Source organism: Epinephelus fuscoguttatus, linkage group LG3 (genome assembly GCF_011397635.1).
Source record: "Epinephelus fuscoguttatus linkage group LG3, E.fuscoguttatus.final_Chr_v1".
Classification (NCBI taxonomy): Eukaryota; Metazoa; Chordata; class Actinopteri; order Perciformes; family Serranidae; genus Epinephelus; species Epinephelus fuscoguttatus.
The window spans coordinates 43120136-43137850 of NC_064754.1; the positions used below are offsets into that span (position 1 = coordinate 43120136).

Here is a 17715-nt window from a genome sequence, read left to right on the forward strand (position 1 = left end):
TACTGCATGCTAAAATGAATGTTGATTTTAATTAACATGTATGGATTAATGTATGGATTCTCCTAAAAAAAAAAATTGACCTCTCAACAGAAACATTGTGGAAAGTACAAATTACAGTAATAAATATCACAATAGAATTTTTTAAAATAACTTGCACCTTTCTAAATCTATGTGCACAGTTGTTGGGCAAAGTCATTTATCTCCACAGACTGTCAGTGAAAATGCAATATCTTTTTAAATTAGTTTCTTTTTTTGCATGAACAAAGGTGTGTCTCTGTTTAAAACTGGCACAAAAATGTATTTACATGCCATAAATTGATACATGAAAAACACAAGATTATACTTTGATACAAAATTCAGGCACTCACCCAGATCTGATGGACAAAATGTTTTATTGATAGAGAGCTTAAAATATGTTCATAAATCACACCTACACTGCACCCACAAGAAAATCTTCAACACTTGGGAGCTAATTAAAAATAAAATGTACATACAAACAAAGGAAGGTCACGATATTACAGTGAATATATGTTTACAATACCGCAAATGTACACAAAAATTGATCTCAAAGATGTACAATTATTAACACCCACTTCCAGCATTCTCAACACTATTTACAGTATCCCTCTACCTCCATTCACCATGCCTCCAAGTGCCACCAGCTTGCCCAGGTAAAGTATTTTATACAGTATTAACAAAAATTTAAATGCAACACTTTGCTTTGCTACCACTTTTCACACGTTTGTGATCTGAGACTTTTTTCATGCGCTCAATATTTCTATCAAATTCTGGCCACAAATTTGTTAAAATCAGTGTTAGTGAACACTTCTCCTATTCTACAGCAGTGTGCTCCAAATCCTGCCAATAACCAGCAACTTCACACAGCATCTAAAAAGGAGTGGGCCAACATTCTACAGGACTCTATATGTCAGGAGATGTGTCACACTGTTTGAGGCAAATGGTGTCACACCAGATACTGACTGATTCTTTGGGGTATCTGGAACCCAAATCTGCATTTTTGTAGCACTTAGTTATGTAAAATCCAAATAAATGTCTTTTTTTCAAGGTGAAGATGCACATTTTAGTGTCTTTTTATTGTGACCATCCTAAGGCACACCTGTGTAGTAATGATGCTATTTAATCAGCATCTTGGTATGCCACACCTGTCAGGTGGATGGATTATCTTGGAAAAGGAGAAGTGTTCACTGACACGGATTTTAACACATTTGTGACAATTTGATTTAAAAGGTTGTGTTTAAATTTTTGTTTAGTATACACGAGTGTTAAGCTCTCTTACTCCCACACAAGGGCATATATATTATATCATATTAATCAGGTCTGGTGGTCATCCCCCGATACCTGACCACCAGTTACCTCGTGACCAAGTCATCTCCAACTGAGCACACAGTACCTGCTGAGGAGGACAGATATGCCATTCATAGCTCAGAAAAGCTAACAATAAAAAAACGGACCTTGAGTTAATTTTTTGCCTTTATCAAACTACATTTCCCTCTTTGTTGATATGAACCTAGAGCTAGGAGACAGTCTAACTTAAAAATCTGCAAAAAATAGTCTGCCACACAACCCCCTGTAAAACTAAAACTGAAAGCTGAAAAGTCCTCTTTATATATATATATGTTTTTTGTACAGATAAAACAAACAAGATATAACATGTTAATCAGTGAGCTTGAGACGGTTGGTAGGTGAAGATTGTCAGAATCAGAGAAAGCTGGGCTAACAGTGCTCCACTGTTTCCAATCTTTATGCTAAGCTAATATCTCCTGAGTGGTATCAGTCCTATCTAACTCTAAACAAGAAAGCATAGAAGCGTAACTCTCAAAATGTGGAGCTATACCTTCAACAATGTCACTCACTAGTATTGTGCTCCTGTGCATGCTGCATGCTTTAACGGCAAATTTCCACCAGATGCGTGTTGGTTGCGTCTCCGCTCCGGCACGGCAGTGGAGCCGATAGGATTCAATCAGTCAGTCCACTTAGGGCCTGTGTCCACATAGCATTCTTTTTCTCAGCGCCAGAGTTGTTTTTGAATTATTCCCACTGAGGACAGAGCGTATGCTGTTGCATGCGACCGCCTAGAGAAAAATCGTCATGCCAAGCGTCTTTTTTCAAGGCGCTCTGGCAATCGTACTATGCATGCAGCCATGCAGTCTGGGCGACCATATCGGTTTTGTGGACATTCAATGAGAGTATGTCCGAGCCTGACTACTTAAATCCAACAAATAATAGCAGTGACAAAAAACCCCCAAAAAAGAGTGGGAAATAAAATAAAAAGGAATATCTCGGTATATTGTCATGAAATGAATATATAAATCAAATCCAGTCATCATCATTGGTTAATGTTACATTTTCAAACTGTAATTGGTCGTCATTAGCTGTTATTTAAGTACATTGTTTATTCACCTAATAAATCATGACAACTGCTTTCTCCTGTATATAAAGAAATGTACCACTTTTAATAACAAAAAGTATCGTACTGGTATCAATATCGATGCTGGCGATTCTGGCCCTGTATTATCAGATCAAAAACAAATTTTGTGGTGTCACCCACCCCTACCGTTTCTGCCAAAGAAAAACGCTATGTGGACACAAGCAGTTAGGTTGGTTTATCCATTTAATTCAGTCCCTTCTCTGGATCAGCTGGTTGGATGCTGCCATTTGTCTCACCATCATCAAGGAGAGTTTTTTCCTCTGGCGGTGGGTCAGGCTTGTTGTCAGTCTCTGAGTGGCTGTCTGCTCCCTGGGTGGAGGCAGTGGTGGACTTGGTAGGGGTGTCTGCCTGACGAGTAGCTTCATCCTCCATCTCTTGATAATACTCAAGTGTTTTTCGCTTGAAGCAACCCAACTTATGACAGACACAAGAAAAATCATTAGACCACATAACCTGGCGACCCATTTCACAACAAACAAAGCATTTTTTATAAATTCAGTAACAGCTCTGACATGAGGACAGAAGTTTGTCCTGGTTTGTAATGAAACTCTTTAATTTGGGAATTGATTCTCACCTTAAACATGATGATGGCGATTATGATCAAAAGCAAGAATCCCAATCCAGCTCCAGTTGCAATGATCTGCAGTTTATTCGGGGGAATAATGAACTCAACCCGAACTTCAGTCTGTTGGCAGAGAAAAATAAAGTCTTTAAAGTGGGGCCGTAGGCTTATTTGAATGAGAATCTAAAATATCTTATATATAAAAAAGTTTTGGCTCATTGTGTGTAGACTGAATGTACCCATTTCATTGTTGGATCATTGCCAGACTTCTGCTGTGTAAAAAAACATATTGATTTTGTGTTTAATAAATACAATAAATTTGGTATCCTGAAAAACAATTAAGCAAAATCTTTGAAATGGCATTACTGTGGTCATACGTCTACGTACCTGTTGTTTATGAGAGTCCAGCAAATATCGATTCTTGTCGTAGTCAACTTGTATAAAGCTTTTGAATTTAACCTCTGCACTGTCTCCAGTATATCTTTTAAGGAAGGCCATATTCTGCAAAGTGAGAGTCAATCAATGATATACTCATCCTTTTTAATGCTACATGTGTTGTGTATTCTGTCTATGTGTTCTTGCTACGTACCGCTGCATGCTGTTTGAGATCCTTGAACTGTATGTCTCCTGACAATGTGAACTCAGTGGGTGATTCTTTCTCCAGGATGAAACTGTCACACACTATGACTTTGCAGTATTTTTCTGGCGTGCAGTACTGTAACACAGCAAAAGTTCTTTTTATTTAGGGATCATTTCACAACATGTTCAGAATATTTTGATACTAGATATGTTTAACTTACTTCAGAATTCATGTCATTTGTGGCTGTGCATTCAGTTTTGTTCTAAAAGAAAGTAATTGGTAAGCATTAAGGATTTGTAATTCTGTACACAGCAGCAGTATAGATAAGTATATGTCGTTTTCTCTGGCAGTAGCGAAGTTACCTGCTGGACATAGACTTTATAGTTCGTCATTTCGAAGTTATGCTCCAGTTTAGTTGGGAAGAACAGGGACACATTGATGGGAAAAGCCTTGAAACCAAGATTATCTATCTGTGGATAGGGAGAGAGAGTTTTAAAAGAATATTTTGACACCTTGGGAAATATTCACTTCCTTGCTGAGGGTTAGGTGACAGGATTAGGGCTACCAGTCTGGTTGGTTAATATGAGGCTACAGCCAGCAGCCAGTTAGCTTTGCTTAGCAACAGCTAGCTTCACAAGTACAGGACAGGTAGCAAAATCTGCCTACAAGCGTCTATAAAGGTGCAGTGTGTGGGATTAAGGAGGATATATTGGCAGAAATTAAATATAATATAATTAGAATGTTTTCTTTCATGTATAGTCACCTGAAAATAAGAATTACTGTGTTTCTCATACCTCAGAATAGGCCGTTTACATTTACACAGGGAGCAGGTCCTTGTCTGTGGAGATTGCCATGTTGCACTGCCATGTTTCCCCAGTAGCCCAGAGTGGACAAACCAAACACTGGCTCTAGATAGGGCCATTCATGTTTTCGCATTGGCCACCATAGTTAGAAGCCCCTCGGAAAAACGCGGACTTTTTTTTAACAATTATTTTTTTGTTTTTGAGAGGAGACATGCTGCTCATGGTAAAAAAACACTTGAATGTCTAGATTGGAAATAAGGTGAGCACACATTAAGTATCAGAGAATAAAAGGCGAGCACATATTACCAGGTGTTGGGCTAGCGTGCCGTCTGTGACTGGCTGAGCAGTGTTAGACAAATACTGATTTATAACGTAAAACTGCTTTATTCAGTGTTTTTGCTGGTTTTAATCAGCTGGTGCATTTGTTTAGGAGAGGAAGTGACCTCTGAGGATAATTCAGCTTCTGTTAAAAACCTGCTTAACAATGAACATCGAAGGAATTCTAATCGTGAGAAGTTTCAGCTGGTTACAATCTGCAATCCTCAAAGCTGAACGCCCCCAAATTCCCCTAAATTTTACACACTTGATTTTTAAGAATTATCTTTTTCCTCCTCCTTCATAATCTTTTTCCTGACATCTTGCCTTTTCTCTTTCTCTTCTCACAATTGTTTTTGTTTAAGTGTCATCTGACCATCTCTGTTCCTGCCCCCTTGTCCTGTCCTACAACTACTTTTGGAATCATGTTTGTCTTCACCTGAGAAACTATAGCCTAATATTCACTCTCCTTGTTGCTCTGTTTGGGTCTTCACCGACCGCAGGGTAAACTAGAAATGAGCATTCAGTAGAGTACAGATCTCTGCCAGGTGGCCACCCATGCAGACTGAAACCACTCTGGACCAATAGTTCCCAGCTGGTCCAGCCACAGGTTTCAGATTTCTCCTTAGTCGCTGGTTCAAGGTCCCACAGTTTAATACATTAAACAGCACCATACTCGCATTTGGCCATGTTGCAACCCACTTTTGGACTGGACTCTCTCATAATAACATCATATCTATAGTTCAAATACAGTGCCTGCAGCAGAACTTGATCTGCTCTGTGCAACACTTTGCAGCTCTGTCAGAAATGACAAGGTGCAAACATGATGCAGTGCATCTGCTGGAAGGCTGCTAGAGTGGCTAGAGATCAGTTCGTGTGGAAGAGATCTGCACTCTGTTGAGTGCATATTTCTAGTTCACCCTAGGGTTGCTGAAGACCAAAACAGAGCAAAAAGGAGAGTGAATATTGGACTAAAATTTGTCAGGTGAACTCAAACACGATTACAAATGATTGGTAATGCTGCTGTTGAGTGTGTAAGTAGTCAACTGTTTGCTACAGTAACAAGTTCACTGTAATGTCTTTTGAGATAACAATATATGTTTATTTTTCTAAGAACCCAAATTTCAGAATTCTATTTTGTGGGGCCTTTATTAGTTCCTATTTCAGAATTCTAATCGTGAGAAGTTTCAGCAGGTTACAATCTACTCAGCACAAGAGTAACCATGAGTGATGCAAGTGTTATCGCAGTTATCGGTGCAGACGTAAGTGTACGTTTCTTGGTCTCATTAAATTAAAAACAGAGCCATTTGCTATACACATTGCATTTATCCTTGAAAAAGGGAAATCTATTATGTTAATTTTTTTGTTTTTTATTTTTTTGTTGTAAAATAGTCAATAGCATCTGTAACAGAATTATATGCTTATTCCAGATAAACAATTAAAATGGTTAAATTAGTAATTTCTCATTTTCTTTGGTATTTTTTTCTTCGGTCATTTTTGTGAAATACAGATATGTATTCATGATTGCTGGGTAATACATATGTTAATGTTATCCAATGTCAAGTCTCTGATCATGTAAGAATATATGTGCACGATAGCATACATTATTGGGCCCATCATATTTGTGTGCACTGGTGCACTGGGGCCCATCCTAACTACCTTACACCACTGGAAGACACCCATTATGTCAGTGTTTTGTTGGGTGATAGCTGAGATGCCCCAGGTAACCAGACAATCAGTGAATGCAGGTCTAAAACTGCAGTTTGATCAATACTGAATGATAAAAGAGTTAAAATTTGCTGTGGGACTGGATGATTGCTTGTTTCATAGCAATTTACTACCTCACCTTATATATAGCAACCAATTTCTTAGGTCCAGCATCCTCAGCTGTGAAGTTTATGTAGGTGATAGGGTCGTCTTTCCTAAACAAAAAAGAAAAAAAGAATTCACAATGAACACAATATGAAGGTAGCTGTGAGATAACCTAGCTACTGGCTGGATTCTATACATACATATGTAACTATTTATGTGAATAGTACCACTTACACTGTTACTGCCATTTTAATTTGATACTGTACAGGGATGCTTTTTGCCATGGAAGAGATCCTGGTGGAGTTTGCATTGTCACTGAGGATGAAAAAAAGCATTTCTTGTGAGTATCAAAATGATATTTTAATAATACAGACAAAATGTTAAGCTTTGTTCTGTTTGTTGGATTGTTTAAGAAGGTATCTACCTTTTCCCAGTAACAGTCATTGAAATTGTGTCATTCCACTCATAATTGTTCAAGACACGGAAGGAAGTTCGAAATGTTGCCTTCAAACAAAAAAACAGACAGTGATGATAGGTATGAGTCAAAGTGAAAGACCAATGATTTGCATTGGAGAAGTTGCCATGGTTGTAAATGTCAAAAGTTCAGGCAGTTGGTTGCAGTTCTTGATTTCTGAAACTTTACTTCTGTCTGATATGAGAGTGTCAGGGTGCAGAATGACTCACAGACGTTCTGCTGCGAAACACAGGACGGCTCACATCACATATACTTCTGTCATGTATTTCTTGTAGATCTCTGCAGCTATGGACCGTTGGTCTTGTTGCCTGTTTTAAGAGGAAAAAAAAGAATGTGTTAAGTGAGAACCTCTGGAACACTCAAAGAAATTTTATGAACAGACTATGAGAATTTATGCAGTTACAGTTCATAAAATGTACCTGATTTATTTAAATAAAGATTATGCAATTGTTTTTAATCAATTCTATGTATTTCAAATATGTTAAATTTTCTTACACTGAACAAAAATATAAACACAACACTTTTGTTTCTGCTCCCATTTTTCATGAGCTGAACTCAAAGATCTAAAACATTTTTTATACACACAAAAGACCATTTCCCTCAAATATTGTTTACAAATCTGTCTAAATCTGTGTTAGTGAGCACTTCTCCTTTGCCGAGATAATCCATCCCACCTCACAGGTGTGGCATATCAAGATGCTGATTAGACAGCATGATTATTGCACAGGTGTGCCTTAGGCTGGCCACAATAAAAGGCCACTCTGAAATGTGCAGTTTTGCTTTATTGGGGGGGGGTCAGAAAACCAGTCAGTATCTGGTGTGACCACCATTTGCCTCATGCCTCAGTTGATCAGGTTGATGATTGTGGCCTGTGGAATGTTGGTCCACTCCTCTTCAATGGCTGTGCGAAGTTGCTGGATATTGGCAGGAACTGGAACATTGTCGTATACACCAATCCAGAGCATCCCAAACGTGCTCAATGGGTGACATGTCCGGTGAGTATGCTGGCCATGCAAGAACTGGGATGTTTTCAGCTTCCAGGAATTGTGTACACATCCTTGCAACATGGGACCGTGCATTATCATGCTGCAACGTGAGGTGATGGTCGTGGATAAATGGCACAACAATGGGCCTCAGGATCTTGTCACGGTATCTCTGTACATTCAAAATGCCATCAATAAAATGCATCTGTGTTCGTTGTCCATAACATAGGCCTGCCCATACCATAAGCTCAGTTCACGGGCAACAGCTCTGGTGGACATTCCTGCAGACAGCATGCCAGTTGCACGCTCCTTCAAAACTTGCGACATCTGTGGCATTGTGCTGTGTGATAAAACTGCACATTTCAGAGTGGCCTTTTATTGTGGCCAGCCTAAGGCACAACTGTGCAATAATTATGCTGTCTAATCAGCATCTTGATATGCCACACCTGTGAGGTGGGATGGATTATCTCGGCAAAGGAGAAGTGCTCACTAATACAGATTTAGACAGATTTGTGAACAATATTTGAGGGAAAGGGTCTTTTGTGTATATAGAAAATGTTTTAGAGCTTTGAGTTCAGCTCATGAAAAATGGGAGCAGAAACAAAAGTGTTGCGTTTATATTTTTGTTCAGTGTAAATTAAGTTTATGTAATAACTTTTACTTAATTCTATGTTGCCTAAGTATGTTGAATTTACTTTAAGTTTATGTAATTACTGTTAAGTTTTTTTGTATTTTAAATATGCAAAATTCACTTTAATGTTTACATAAGTACTGTGACTAAATTCTATGTAGTTAAAAAATGTTAAATTTACTATATAAAGGTTACGTATTCATGTTTAATAAATTCTATGTATTTGAAATATGTTAATCAACATAATGGGTACACATGGAATTTATGAACAGTAATTACATAAACTTTATTAAAGTAAATTCTGTGAGCTATAGTTTCTCATAGTCTGTTCACCTCAGTGTTATTTGATTTACTTATAAAAATGGTAGTTTTTTTTAGTTTATTTAAGAATTACTTGAGTCAGTTGGATGGAAATTTTATGAATGGAACTGATAAACGTAAACCTGAAAGTTTTTGGCTTGAATTAACTGCTGTGACATTTGTGTTAACAGGACCGTAGATGAAAAAACAAAAAAAACAAACAAAAAAAAAATCAAACTTACAGGCAAGTCTAAAGATTTCAAACAGCATTCGTGTTATGTCGTAATTTGAAACACTCTGATGCCTCTGAAAACCCACACTTCCTGCATGGGTTACAAATCACCCTCTTCCTCTGTGACACAAGAGGTGTGAAAGAAAGCTTTGCAAAAGTAATTCACTTGGCATCTGTAAGGATTCATTTAATGAATGTCTTTTTTTTTTCTTTTTTCCCCCTAATAATAATAATAATACATTTTATTTGGAGGCGCCTTTAAAGTCACCCAAGGTCATCTTACATAGCATAGAAGATAAAAGATCAATAAGACATCATTAAAACCCTGTTACAATTTATTTGTTAGATAATGCATAATAATTATCATGACTCCTACTAAACTGCACAAAAAGTGTGACATATATTAATAATCTTATCTGTTGACATACAGCTTATATAGAAGAGGTGCAAAGAGCACCCAAAGCAACCACTGAGCAGGACATGATATATAAGTTTAACTTTAAGTCACCTTCTTAAGAGCCATCATAGAGAAGGAGAGGCCTGGAGGATAGTGCATTGTTAGGCTGGTGTAGTATGAGTCATCACCGTGATTTGACAGTGTTATAGAAATGTTGAAGTAGTTATTTTCCACCACCAATAATGTTGGGCTCCTAAGAAAAAAAGAGCATTTCTTAGATTTGGTCATATGATGTTAATATTACAGTTGCTGTGCTGTGTTTGTCATATATACGTACGTGAAGTTGAAATCCACCTCAAGTTCGGCAATACAGGTGTCATTTTTTCTACAATGCTTTTCAAATGGAACCTGTAAATAAAATACGGAACAAGACACAAAAAAACAAAATTATTAATATATAATATATATATTAAACAAGTTAAAACAGTTACCAGTTTAAACAACCTTTCTAGGTTCTGTGAACAGACATGTTCAAATAGAACAGTGCTTTCCATCAGCATTATTTGTCTCAGATGATGATGATGATGATGATGATGATGATTCTGATAATGATGATGATATGACTGAAACATAACAGGAATGACCCGAAAAGCTGATCTACATTTACCATCTACCAGCCCTAGTAATATGCTGGTTTACAGCCATGCCAATAACATAGCTCTATAACTGGCAATGTTTGTAGGTAGGTACACTTCTTTCTGCTCCACTACTTTGGTCCCAACTGAAATATCTCAACAATTATGTCAATTATCAACAATTATTTTAAATGTCTTGATATGACATTTTGCACAGATGTGTAAGGTAATCAGAGAAATAATTTGAATGACTTCTGACTATTTATCCAATTTCACCAGCAGGTTGATAGACCATCAAGATGCATTGTGATCCAATCACTCAAACCACTTGCCAAGATGGTCTGGGACACATCTGACAACATATCTTTTGGAGTGCAAACACCAATTCATTCCTAATAAGTACCACGTCATCAGTGCAGGAGGTAGTAGTGGCTTAGTGACAATGTCCTAAAGCGACTAACTGTTGCATGACTGTCCATCCGTTTGCCCTCCAGAAGGACACATGTTGGATTGTACTGGCAGTGACTGTAACGAAATCTGAACCCAAGTGGTAAACTGGAGACACTTGATAGACACAGGTGTGAAAAGCAATATGTCTTGGCTGTCCATTTCACTGAAACACATGTATAAACAGGCTTTTGCATACCCTGCAAAACATTTAGACACAAAATACAAAGGGACCCATTAAATTGTTTATGTCATGTTTGAAAAGATCTACAGAGTGCTCTAAGGATGATATTTTTCTGTAAGGCGACCCAGAGGTTAGTGCTCTCCTGGTTCCCTTGTGAAAAAGCCTATGGGATTTTTTCATTAGACTGTGGATTATTGCAGAAAATAAGCTCTGTGGCAAACAAACGTTTATGATGCTTACACATTTTGTTCAGCAAGATAATCTTCACAAATGAACCACTTTTATGATTTTTGAAGCCTAAATGTAATCACCAGAGGTTACAAGGCTGTCATTAGGCTATAAACAAACTACACTATGGTCCCATGATTTAACATCCTGAGCACAATGAGGCTGTAAACAAGTGTTTGGCATGATGACGTTCTGTAGTCTCATTTAGCCACTTGTTAGCAACCACCTCTTTAAGACACATAAAAGCTTAGAAAATCACTGGTTTGGTATTTTCTGATGCATTTTATGTCTGAGAACAAAATGTGAATGTCTTTTAAGCTTGTGTTTACCACAGGCCTTTTTTTAGTTGTCTAACGCCAGGGCCACACTGCCCGCGGAAGCGCAGCGCACCGAAATTCTCGCGCGCACCGGAGCACCTCCATTCACATCAGACGCGCATTTCTCCACGCCGTCGACAAGCGATTCTGCTCCCAGCTCTTGTTTTTCACTGCCTGGCTTGTCAGATTCGCTCGCAGCTCGCGCAGAAAATAGACCAGACGCCAAACTGATCGCTGCAAATCGTGAGCCTGCTGCGGACCTTCCCGGCGCGGCGCGGCCAGTGTGGACGACACAGTCGGTTAACATGGGCGCCAAAAGGAAACTGCCTTCTCTTCTCGGTGCTTTGAGGCTATTCGCGGCGCATCCGCGGGCGGTGTGGCCCTAGCGTAACCAAAAGCTTATTCAAAAACCTATTGACTACCAGCAGTGCAGAAATGGTAACTCATTTGCGGGTACTAGAACAAGTTCCTGGGGCACTCTGTACCTGCTAAACATCAGGCTGGCTATAAACTCAAGTGACTAGAATTGTCTTTGAAGCCAAAAGCCTGATATACAGGAGCTTATTCATACTGTTTATATTTGTGACTGGTCTTTGAAGATTTGTATTTTCAGTTTCAGTTTCCTTGACAAAACAATAGTAAAGCTTTACATTTTAAGTTTCTGGCTATCCTGGTAAAAAGTCACTGTTTTGACTTGTTCAGGTTTAGTAACAAATATGTTCTCAAGGCAGTCTTTGCTATCTGAGTCAAAGGTCAATCCCTGATTGGAAAAGAGTGCCAAAAGGCAAATTAACAAAAAGCTGTCATCACACATTTAAGTCAGAATACCATTTTACATCTTGCTTTGTGCCTTGTAATATGCAGAACACTGGTTCTTTTCTTTATGTAAACACAAATGTCTTAGTAATTGAGTAAGGATGCAATTCATGTGACTGCTGTAGCCTTGTGCTGTAATCACTGTACATACCTCAACAGCAGCCTGCCTTTTGCTGTCCATATTCAGGATGGCACTTGCTCTCTCACTGTCAACTTGGGAAAAGTTTAATTTGATGCTGATGGGTGATAATGTGTCTTTTACACATTTCTGCAAAGAAGAAGAAGAAGAAGAAGAATGAAAGTTATCTGCTTATTGTTGAAGTGCAGACAAAAAACTTTTAGAAAGTTTAGTTTTAGTATTAATCTATAGGGCTGAATAATGAACAATGTATTTGCATAATTATTAGTATCACTGTTTTAGGTTTTTTCTGGCGATGAAAGTGAATAAGTTTGGATTATAGTTTTACAAGCCAAGTTTCTGACAATGGGACAGAAAAGGGGTTGCTACATAGGCAAGTGGGTTGATGAAGATTCAAGCTTTTACATTTTTATATCATAACAAGCATAGAAGATCTAATGGAAATCATCAGCACTTTTTCAATTTTGATGCCAAGTCTTGGCTTGAAAAATAGCCAAAGTTAAAGTAAAGTAAAAGACACAACTGAACACAATTGGGAGAAATCTGTTCAATGTAGAACCCTACGGGCACAACTGTAAATATACTTGGCATGCTCAATGAAGGAAGCAAATCTGCTACATTAAACAACAATGAGACATGCCTCAAGGCTCAACTCTTGGTCCACTTCTTTTTTTATTTTTATTAATGACTCCCCCTCAGTTTTTCTCTGAATGTTGTGTTCAACATGTTGTGTGCTCAACAACTAATTTATTACAGATTGAATCAACTTTGCAGTCTGATGTTAGTACCCTACAACACTGGCTTGCCGCTAATAAATTACTTAGCAATAAAACTAAATCTGACACTATGATTTATTTTACTTGTAAAAGCATTTTAATTTAAATCTTAAGCTAGTTCATGTGTTATTACCTGTCTTGATGGTACGAAGAGCTGAACACACCAAATACCTGGAACTATGGCTTGATTCTGATCTTTCATTCAAATGTCATATTAATTATATTGTAAAGGAAATTAGGCTACCCTTGGTATTGGTATTCTTTATTGGTCCAGAAATTGCTTTTCATTGACTTCACTGTTTGAAAAAAGCTTGTATTACAACCCCTTTTTTCCAATACCGGTATGTTTTTTTAAATTATGCTGATGTTATATATCAGGCTGCATCTAAAGCCAACCTTCTATCCCTAAGTATAGTTGATAATACACTATGTAGCTTTGTTCTTGCCTCTCCTTTACATGAGCTAAGAAGGCCTTTATGTTTAAAGCTCCCTCTGCTTAGAATAATCTACCTTTAAATAATAGATCCATATCATCTTTCCATTTGTTCAAAAATGCTGTCTTCCTATCATAGGATCAAGTGTACATGTTCATAATAACACATCTATAATTTTGTTTAATTATGTTATATAACTATATTATTTGATGCTATCACTGACACAAACACCTTTCCATATGTGATTGAATGATCCATTTTATACTCTGTTTGAAATATGATCTCCTCATTTTGTATGTCTATTTACTGTTTTGTTTTTTGTTGCTTGTTTTGTCTTCTCTTATCATCATTGTGGTCTGTTTGTTTGTTTTTGTCATACTTGGTATTGTTTAATTATCACGTTACTTTTATTTCTGTTAAATGTTTTGTCTAATTGTGCTTATATTGTAATATTTCTATTTAGGTCCCCTTGAAAACAAGATGGTACATCTCAAGGGGTTATTCTTTATTTAAAAAAATCATAAAACTTTATTTGACTTAAAGTATGCTATGGAGGTTAATGGAAAGCGCTAAATACTAAGTACCTGAGATATCAAAACATGGATGATATTTAAAGATGTTCAGATAGGTGATAACTGCTCATAGTTAAAGAGTATATGGGGGTGAATATTAAATTCATACTGGCATGTAGATGGAGTAGTTGAAGCAGGTATCTTCTCTCAGCTCCTGCATGGAGGTAAGGTTCCTAGCCTTCTTGTGGGATGGACCGAAGAAACCTCGAGGTGTTTGTCTCATTGGATCCACATTGAGTGTCCATGAGATGTTCAGTCCAGAGCTCATTTCTGCTGAAAAGGAATACAGCAAGAGTAAAGGAACACACTTATTGGGTAAGCAGTATCAGCAGCTGTTAATGAATCACATTATTGGGTCAGGTCCGTACCTGTATTGCTTTTTGTTGTTTCTACCATTTCAAAGCAGGCTGTTAAGGTTACCATTGGTAAATGTTCATCTTTGTTGTCCAGGCAGTCAATTTTGTCAGTGCTTATCTCCTCAGGTGTAAAAGAAAGTTTTGCCATGACATTAAAGACGGGCCTGGACCTGAATGACATTTATCAAAAAAAGGAATAAAAGGATTAGCCTTTGAAAATGATATTTTCTACCAACATTATTCCTGAAGGTGCTAGTCTAGAAATGATTATAGGTAGAACTTCCAGCGAGATAGTGGAAGTAGTTAGTCCCATTGACTGTCTACGGTTAGTCTGAGTAGCTAATCATGGTGGCCAGCTGCCAACTGTGATTCTTTTTTAAATTAATTCACCTTCAGTTTAGCAAATATTGCTTTCGTTTTTTAACAGATACTTTATATCATTAAATTAGCATTTTCTAAAATGTCCCTGTGGAGCTCTGAGACCTGTTGAGTTGGTCGTGCCCATAATGTTATTAAGCACCAGACTGAGCTAAATTTGTTGATTGAACAACAGTGTGTTGCACATGCAGGCAGAAAAAAAAGCTTGTTCTTGTATGTGACGATCCAGTTTCCATCACCTACCTACAGAGAGGAAGAAGTTTCAACCGGTACCATACAGTGTAAAAATGCATTAACCCTTACTGAATCAATATAGGACAGGATTTTTCCCGTATTTGCATGCATCCTCTATTCTAAGGCATACACTTGGTTTTCACATCCTTGGACATAAGGAATATTAAAACCGAAAGAAGAGAACAGAAAAAGCATTAAAAATCAGAATTTGCGGAAGAGAATGACAGCTACAATGGCGGTTCTGTCACTCAACATCAGTAGATAATATCTGTCTCTCCCTGTCTGAATGCATTCTCATCATACATTAGAAAATTGTATGTTATAAGATTAACTCAATAGCATAGCAGTACCTTGAATTAGGTGTTCGTCTAGGCTGTGAATGTCTGATTTACCATACTTGGTTCATCATCATATAAAAATAATGCCTAAAGTTGTTTATATTACTACTTTATATTACTAATATTACTAAGATATGCCGCTAAATTCAGCATTATGTTTTACTAAGTAGAATTCCAATTTAATAAATCAGCAGTTATGAAAACTGATAACTGTGCTGTTCAGGCAGACAAGTGAAGCATTAGCTGGTAAACATCACATTTAATTCACTTTACATGGAGCTAAAATGAATACTGAATTATGGCAAATCTTCACCAAATGTGTTAGTGTCTGTTTAAGACTTGTAAGAAATCATAAATCCTTTTTTAGAAGGTGCAGATGTTTATCATAAGCTAGCTTGGGCTCTATCAAATTTAACAATATGTTAACGTAGCAAGGCAAGCTAATTACCCAAGCGCTTGATTAAAAAGGAAAACTATTAATACTTGGTGATGGCTGGCAGAGATGATAGAGATAATATCATGTTATCCCATCTGAGGTGTAACAGGTGGTGTGTTTCATATTTTATTTCCCAATAGCTCTAGGAAAGAGGATTAGCATACCATTAGCATACCATTACCATTGGGAAACACCTGACTCCCACCCATAATTCACACAGGGTATCATGGGGGCTAGGAATAAGGTGGATACTTGTATTCTAATGCATAAAGGATGGGCAAACAAGACACCAGTCCATGCCTTTGAATTGTGACTTTGGACTCATCCATTGAATCATTTTATATAGGCAGTGGGTCACTTCATTTAGACACTCATCATGAACCATACACAGTACATGATGATTGATCAGCTTTGTAGATTGTCGCATAGCGCTTGGTTGATTCTCCGACAATGTGTTTCTTCTGTGTCTGATGCCAGAAGTTAGTGCCCAAGCGCTGGATTTTGACGACTTCGGAGTAAGACCAAATTGGACCAATGCACTGACAAGCCTGAACAAGGAAGCAGTCCTGAGCGGTCTTGTAAGGAGGCAGGTTTGGGTGGTGGATGGATCACAAAAACCCAGACTTTCCTCTAGGACTTGGAGACATCTGTTCGGAATCGTGTGAACTTCTGATTGAACTGATTCATTTTAAGGGACATCCTCACCATGTTTCTTTTCCTATACCTAACCTCTATAACTTTATGTTAATTACATAACTGAACATTAAGGATGTAACATCATTCATTGGGTGCTAATTCATAGGATATGGTAAATGGACTGCATTGGTATAATGCCTTTCTACTCTTCCGACCACTCAAAGCGCTTTTATACTACATGTAACATTAACCCATTCACACACACACACACACACATACACAGTGTGTGGTGCGACCTGCTCCTCAGTAACCACTCCACTCACTCCACACACCAATGGAACAGCCAGCAGGAGTAATATGGGGTTCAGTATCTTGCCCAAGAATACTTCGACATGTAGACTGGAGGAGCTGGGGATTGAACCGCTGATCTTCCCTATAGTGGACAACTTATCCAGTATCCATACCTTAAGACAAGAGCATTGCCCTGTGATCCAACCACAATATCTGGGAGTCCGTCTTCTCCAAGGTCAATGTCCCCATCAATTGACTGTCCAAAGAATCTCAGTCCAGGATATATTTTCTGTCCCATGATTCTCTGGAATAACAAGAGATTGAACAACTAAACGTCAGATGCTAAGTGTTTAGTTATTTTGACAGATGCCCAGGATGAGACAGATACAGTTTTTAAAAGTAAATACCAAAATCATTGATAAATCCTGCTGATAATCTTATCCCCTACAAAAGTAATGTCATTCCAAGGATGGCTTTTTAGTTTTATTCAAAAATCAGTTTTAGTCTGATGTATTGGCAAAGAAACACATTTGCCTAACCCTGATGATGTTGAATAAACAAGGGAGAGACTGACTGATGTGGAAATATATTTTTTCACCCTCTGCCAGCATAGTGAACCTCACCTGATCTGTTGCTGTTTCATGTTCCAACTACCTTTTTTCCCCAAAAATTCAACTAAACAAAATCAAAAATATAATGTGCCAGGTTTTCTCTGTCTCACCTGGCTGAACGTATCGCGTATCCCTCTTTGTCTGTCACCAAGGTAGATGTACACAGCCCCGCTGTTATTGTCCTCAAGGGGGGCTCCAACAGCAACGTCTCTGAGTCCATCTCCATTTAGATCTGCGAGACTGGATATGGTTGTGCCAAATCTCCCCAAGAATGATGCAGTCACATTCCATTCACTGTTCAGTTGCATCTGTGGGACATGAGAACATATCTTTGTTAATTAAGAGAAT

The 17715-nt window shown here is 37.8% G+C and overlaps 1 protein-coding gene across 1 annotated transcript in view; it reads right to left on the reverse strand.

Annotated features, from left to right (window-relative positions):
* Positions 1-380: 380 nt before the first annotated feature.
* Positions 381-17715, reverse strand: part of zmp:0000001082 (integrin alpha-D) — a 29541-nt gene continuing 12206 nt past the window's right edge. Inside the window, exons 14-31 of the mRNA XM_049571269.1 lie at positions 17478-17675; positions 16930-17060; positions 14456-14613; positions 14197-14360; positions 12318-12434; positions 9877-9947; positions 9651-9792; positions 7206-7304; positions 6946-7025; positions 6756-6836; positions 6556-6631; positions 3954-4061; positions 3812-3853; positions 3601-3726; positions 3399-3512; positions 3251-3283; positions 3024-3134; positions 381-2863 (exon numbers count right to left, since the gene is read on the reverse strand). Of these exons, the coding sequence (XP_049427226.1) occupies positions 2633-2863; positions 3024-3134; positions 3251-3283; positions 3399-3512; positions 3601-3726; positions 3812-3853; positions 3954-4061; positions 6556-6631; positions 6756-6836; positions 6946-7025; positions 7206-7304; positions 9651-9792; positions 9877-9947; positions 12318-12434; positions 14197-14360; positions 14456-14613; positions 16930-17060; positions 17478-17675 (2082 nt within the window). The 3' untranslated portion in view covers positions 381-2632. The remainder of the gene's footprint in view (positions 2864-3023; positions 3135-3250; positions 3284-3398; positions 3513-3600; positions 3727-3811; positions 3854-3953; positions 4062-6555; positions 6632-6755; positions 6837-6945; positions 7026-7205; positions 7305-9650; positions 9793-9876; positions 9948-12317; positions 12435-14196; positions 14361-14455; positions 14614-16929; positions 17061-17477; positions 17676-17715) is intronic.